Below are 6,426 nucleotides of genomic sequence, written 5' to 3'. Positions count from 1 at the left end.
GTGGCCATTCCGGTCAAAGTGGGAGAGGGTCCAAGTTCAATCAAACGCTCAAGGCAAATTCGGTGAAAAGGCGATCCTGAGTCTGAATCCAACGGACAGGGGACGCGAATTGGTAAGCGAGGAGCTCAACAAGGATGATGTAGGCGAGCTTCTGACGTTGCTCGGCACTTGACCAGTTCTCCTGGTCCCACTTCTTGAGAACTTTATCGAGACGTGGGGAAGAAGTCTGGTAGTAAATGATTTGCGCATACTCCTTGGTCATAGCGAAGGGGATAGCGATGAGATTGGGGATGTATTTGCCCATGAGCATGTCGAGATCAAGCTGGGTAACGGTGATCTTCTTCGACAAGTCGGAAAAGAATGATTTAGCAAAGTGAAAATGAAAACGAAAAACGCATACAAGCTCGGAAGGGCAAAACACCAGCCCAGAGGTACTGTGAGTGGAACGGCACATCGATACCGGGAGGGGGATTGTGGCGAAGCAACGCCGAGCTTGATGTGGCCCTCCGCCTTATGCTGGTCTTGGGCACGACCGAAGCATTCCTTGACGATGTCTCCCAGCATCTCCTTGACCTTTTCGACGGTGAACGGCTCCGTCAGCTGAACAAACACAATGAGTTAAGTCGAATGTAACGGATATGACCAACATACCCTTGGAGATGTCGATCTTCTGAATCTTCAAGTAGTTGAGCATATTCGTCATCGTTTGCAGAGCGACAAGTTCTCCAGCGCAGACATATTGCTGACCCTACGAATGATGAGCATAGGAATCGAAGAACATAATGAAACAAACCTCGACGTTGAAGTTGACGATCTCAAGCAAAGTACCTGTCAAAGTCGAAATAGTATCAACAACCTCTCGCAACGCCGCATCAGTGAAAGTCTTGGAGATACGACTCGGGTTAACAGCACACATCGCGTAGTTGGAGCGGTTGTGCGCGTCACGCTCGACAGCGCCGCCGCATGGTAATACCACGGTAGAAGACGACATCGACGAGGGCGGAGATGTGGAGGACATCGGCAATTGAGGCCAGGGCAGAATACTCTCCAAGACTGTGGCCAGCGAAAGCGCAGTCTTTCTGAACAAAGCCCTTCATGCGCATGTCCTCGAAAGCGGCCTTCTCCTCGGTGACAACAAGCGCGATTTGAGCGAACTGGGTTGCGAAAAGCAGACCTTGCGGGTGGCTGAAGGTATACTTGGGCGTGCGAACATCAATGTCCGAGAAGAGCGGGTCTTGACGTTCCCGTCCTTGTCCATCGTGTCGTAGGTCATGTCCATGTAGCGACGACGAATAGCTTGACCCTTGATACCACCAAAGTGGATGGTCTTCTCCTTCGGGTTGTCCTTGACGATCTCGACGATCGAGAAGCCATAGACTGCAAGCAAGTGGGTGTCGGCTCCATCCCAGACGGCACGAGCAGCAGGCAATGAATTGTACAAGTCCATGCCCATGCCCTGCTCTTGCGAACCTTGACCCGTGAAAACGTTGACCGTGGTGGGTTGCGAAACCTCGGCCGAGCCCCCTAGCACCTTCTCGCCACGAGAGTTACATAGAAGTGGCAATGTTGACGACGATGCTTCCATCCCGCATGCCAACGTGGCGAATTTTGACACTGAGTTCGTCACCAGGAATGACCATGCCAACGAACGAGACGTCGTAGCTGAGTAAAATTAAGTTAGAAAGGGAAAGAAATTAGACATAAAAAACTTACGAGAGAACGCGTTCAGGGTGTCCCTTGGCAACAACAGTCTCGACATAGCGACGAGTGGCCGCTGGACCACAATCCATGGGTGATCGTGGCAGGGAGGGAGGCATAGTCGGAGAAGTACGGGTTGATGTGGATGGGATTGAAGTCACCTGAGACCTTCGAGTAAGGCTCGTTGGTAAGTGGAGCGTGGAACGAAATTGGGGTCGAGTTCAATGTGTAGCCCTCGTTGGGGAGAGGCGTCGAGAGACCTTGCGCGACACCATGTCGTTGAATGTAAGCAACGACCGGGTTACCACGGCCGTCATCTGGCTCGAAGTCGATTGAGCCAACAGGAATGAGCTCCTTCAGCTGGTTGCGGACGAAGACTTGACCGGTAACGGTGACATTGCTGTATGAGGTCTTGTCCTTAAATGTGACTTAAGACTGGACACGGAAGATCAAGCTCGTTCCAGCCAACAGCGGCTTCGACTCGTCGATCCACTCGAACCATTCCTTCGATTGCAGAACACCAACAGCAGCATCCGTTTCGAGCTTGACAACGTAGTCAGGTTCCTCCGTCGTCTCGAAAGTGTTCTCGTAGTCGGTAAAGCGACCACGGTAGAGGAAGGCGGAAACGACCTCGATGACCGGCTTCCCGGGCCGGCTGTGCGTGTGGCGGCTGGCCCGCTCGGCGCGGGGCTTCAGTGGCTCGCATTTCGCTCAGCGGGTAGGTGAGGAGGTGGGCGGAAGCAAGCCCTTGGCCCCGTGGGAGCTTTCCCGCTTCTTTGATCGGGTGGCGTAACGATGACGACGCTGGGAGGTCCGCCCTTGCATGGCTCTCGGGCAGCGGCGGCTCCCCGGGTGACTCTCGTGGTGAGAGCCACCTTGCGGGGGCCGTCTCTGGCATCCGAGCTTGCCCACTGGGGTGTGGGAAACCGCCCATGATGGTGGTACGGAGTCAAGTTACCTCCCATCGACGGCTTGTACTCGAATTGGAGGGAGAGCGGAACGGACACATCGCGACGATCTTCGAAAATGGTGATGTCGATGAGTTTCGTTGTCGGGGAGTACTTGATTTCAACGGCCTTGAACAACTCCTTGTGCTCGCCGTAAGAACGAGCATAGAGGGGGACCGAAACGGGAGCGCCATTCTCATAGCAGACAACAATCTTCTGGCCTGTTCGTGGCGCAAGAAGTCGCTTGATGGGGTTGTCGATGTAAGAAGTGCCTTGAACGCGATGGTCGTCGAAGGGGTCAAAGCGCGCAACCGGCTCAGCTCTTGACCGCCCAAGGTTCTGAGCCGAACCGAGGTAACAGGCAAGCGCGTCGACCGCTTGCCTCTCTTGGGTGCGTTTAATGCACGGGACGACGGAAAAGAGGAGGAATGGGATGGGCAGCGAGGTAGTCGATGGTGGGAACTTTGCTTTCGTCGCCGTTGTCTTGGAAGCAAGAAGACGTTGAATGAGTTCGGCATGAATGTTGCCCAACATATCCTTGATCGGCTCGTCCTTGACCTTTAATGTTTAACAGCCATGGGGCCCTGAAGGATGCAAACGCGCTGGGGGTCTTGGTCGAAGACAGCCTCGATGTCTTCAGCAGCCCAAAGAGAGTCCTACGGAGAAAAATCAGTCATAGTAGAAGATAGGGACAGTCAAACGAACCTTCTTGAACCAGACTTCGAAAGTGGCATCGAGAACAGGAATGAAGGGAACAGGCTTGTGACCGGGACGTTGGGAGATGGCGAGGAGGTAGGCGGAGTCTTCTGCAGCAAGGAGCTGCTTAGTGGCGATCGGATACTCATTCAAGAAGGACTTGATGAAAGGCAGGGGGTCTTCCAGGGACTTGTAAGACTGAAGCAGAGAAGGCTTCTGTCCACCACCGTTGACACCCGCGAAACGCTCTTCAACACGACGAAGCCAATCGCCGGTTAAGTTGCGCAACGAGACATCAATCCAGCGCTGTTCGTGAGCAACGAACATCAGGCGCACCATACGCAAAACGGTTTCCTCGTAAGTCATGTCGCCGAGCTCCTTTGCGACACTGCCATCCTTCTTCCAACCAAACCACGGCTTGCTGAAGTCGCGATTCAGCTTGCCGATAATCTCGTCCCGTCGCTCCAACAACCAAGCGGCACGCTTCTCCTTCGGCATCTTGAAAACGGTGTCGTCGAACTCCTTCCACAATTTGACACCACGAGTTGCAACCTTGTGAATTGGCTCGCCACCATGACGTGACTAGTTGACAAAAAGGAATCCATCAAAATGCATCGGTTGAACTTCGTACTTGACGACCCATTCACCAGTCAAGTATGGCCAAACATCCTCCGCGGCACCGAAGCCACTGCCACCAACGAGAGAGATATTGGGTTGTTGGCGGATTGCGCGGTAAGTTTGGAGAATGGGCTGATGGAAGTCCTCAGCGCGACCACCAGTCCATTGGAGGATGACGGGGAAGTCGGCGTTGGCAGCAGCGATGGGGTTTGAGTGGGTCGTGATGGCGCGACGCAATGACGGAGGTGAGCAAGAGTTCTCGTTGTTGTGACTCGTGAATCACACTCTTAATCACACTCTTAATCTCACTCTTTCAGACCCGACAGTCCTACGGCAGGAAAGTACGCGGTCCTATCTTCTCATTAGTCTCACACCAGTCATTTTTCCACCAGAAGTTGACGGCTCCCTTGGACTTTCTATTGTCCAGTCTCCCCCCTTCCAGCCCGCCGACTTGGCACTGCATTACATAGGTTCCTGCTTCCGTCACTGAGGACTTGGATGCATCTAGTGGCTGCCTCCCTTATACCCCTTCCTCGGCCGGAATCTCCTGATGCAACTACCTATGCCCAAGAAGATATTCGACGATGGTCGGCCTCTGAGGCGAGTAAAACTGAGCTTATTGGGGTCGCCCTCCCGGCATTGCTTGCTCTTTTGCGGCCAATTCTTCAAGATGACCGACCTCTCACACTAGTTAACCCACTACACCAAGCGGCAATGGACCTGCTTTCAATATCTCTTCTTGATGAAGTGGAGGACGCACGTCAAGCTGTCCTTTACACTGGGCATATATTCCCCACGAATTTACATTTATTGCGGACGCCATTGGAAGCTACGGCTTCTCCCTATATTGGTAACGTCTCACCCCCGGATTCCCGCATCACGCAGGACGCTAAGGTGGTATTGCAATGGCATACTGAAACCCAGGACCGAATTTATCAACTCCACCAAGAGGTAAACTTATCCAGTTCAGAATTTTGGGTCTACTTACCCTCTTTTTGCAGAATGAAACTCTCAGAGAACAAATGCATCTGCTCCAACAAGATTTGAAACGGGTTTCATCCACTCCCACTGATGGGCCCTTAGTGTGTATATTCAATGGTGGGTCAAGCGAAAAATTTACAAGCAATGCATAGGCGTTGGCTCCACATACTCCTTTGGCGCCGTCTGCAACCATAGTAGGGTCAAATGCAAGACCCAAGAAAGTCCAGAGAACGACTGAGGCTCATGCGTATGCGCTGCAACGGACGATAACCCCTCCCCCAGATGTTGAAAATTGGCGTATTTGGTTCATAGCCAATCAACAAGAACCTTTCGCTGAAGCACTCAGACATAAGGTCCAGTCCAAAATCCAAAGCCACCACACGGCCCAGGTATGAAGTTCTCGTCTCATGTTGCCAAGCGCACTGAAACTCCAGGTAGCGTGCAGCCTGTGAACGCTGCATTCTGGATAAACGGCCTTGTGTCTTTCTGTACAAGGTGCTGGGACCTGAAAGCCGGTGTATTTGGTGTTCCTGGATTTTACGCAACTCAAGGACTCGATGCAAGCCAGGTACATCCTCAGAGTATTTCTTAGGTCAGTGTACCTGAGTTTCTAACGGAGCAATGTGTATTCTCATGAGTAATGCAGAGACCGTAACACGGGCAATCATCAAGTACTGCGATCGAGTAGTGGAAATTGACCAGCACGTGGGAGGATGGATGGGCCCAGACGTTCAGCCGCTATCGTAGTGGAAAGGAATGATAGTTACTCAAACATTAAATGACTCCAGAAAGTTGGTGCAATTGGCGTGATCGCGTGCATGCGTGAGCGAGTAGGACATGGGAGCGACTCGGAGCGAGGGCCTCATTTCTTGTCCTCGACGCGTTGTTCATTCAAATTCGTGCTTATATCCCCACCCGACCGATCCTCTCTATCGGTCTCCTCCCTGGTCTCTCGGCATTACTCTTCCTCCTCCCTCCGTTTTGCTCCCTCCGACAAGACAAGACAAATATATTCACAGTACTCCTACATTTTGGTTTTGTTTGTTACTCCCCCAAAACTACGATTCACTTCACACCCGTCACCTTGATGTCTGTTTCTTGAAGATTTACTTCTGCCACAACAAGTGTTCGAGGTTTGAAAGCGTGCCCTAGGACCCTCGCGAGGCTGACGAGCCTCGAAGGGTTGTGCAACCCTTGTGAGACCGTCCATGAACTCCCAGGGGGTTGAATCTGGCCCTTGCAACGGTGAAAACACTGTCTGTCTCGGGGGGGAGGATTAGAACCCTGTCGTCAGTAAGTGGGTGACGAGTGCTAAAAGACTTTGAGTTGTCGACAATGTTTGAGACCTCCACCAAATATGCCTTAAAAGCACATAGCTAGATAAGTGGTGGGAACTCCAGTTGGCCCAAGCTCGGACCGAGCATGGACCGAGCTGTCAAAAGCGTGACGGTAACAGTCTTGTGATCTGCCGGATGGGAACTCTTTC

At 52.4% G+C, this 6,426-nt stretch overlaps 1 protein-coding gene across 1 annotated transcript; it reads right to left on the bottom strand.

Annotated features, from left to right (window-relative positions):
- Positions 1–941: 941 nt before the first annotated feature.
- MIND_00179700 (Fatty acid synthase subunit alpha) lies at positions 942–3,839 on the bottom strand (the record flags this gene model as incomplete). Its single annotated transcript, XM_037358712.1, has 8 exons — positions 942–1,124; positions 1,175–1,662; positions 1,714–1,736; positions 1,784–2,098; positions 2,168–2,408; positions 2,657–3,203; positions 3,245–3,301; positions 3,351–3,839. 8 exons carry the CDS (start codon positions 3,837–3,839, stop codon positions 942–944), a joined length of 2,343 nt encoding a protein of 780 aa, XP_037223807.1.
- Positions 3,840–6,426: the final 2,587 nt, after the last annotated feature.

This window comes from Mycena indigotica (assembly GCF_014461135.1).
Source record: "Mycena indigotica strain 171206Taipei chromosome Unknown Mind.scaff0002, whole genome shotgun sequence".
Taxonomy (NCBI): Eukaryota; Fungi; Basidiomycota; class Agaricomycetes; order Agaricales; family Mycenaceae; genus Mycena; species Mycena indigotica.
This window is presented reverse-complemented; position numbering and strand designations above follow the sequence as displayed.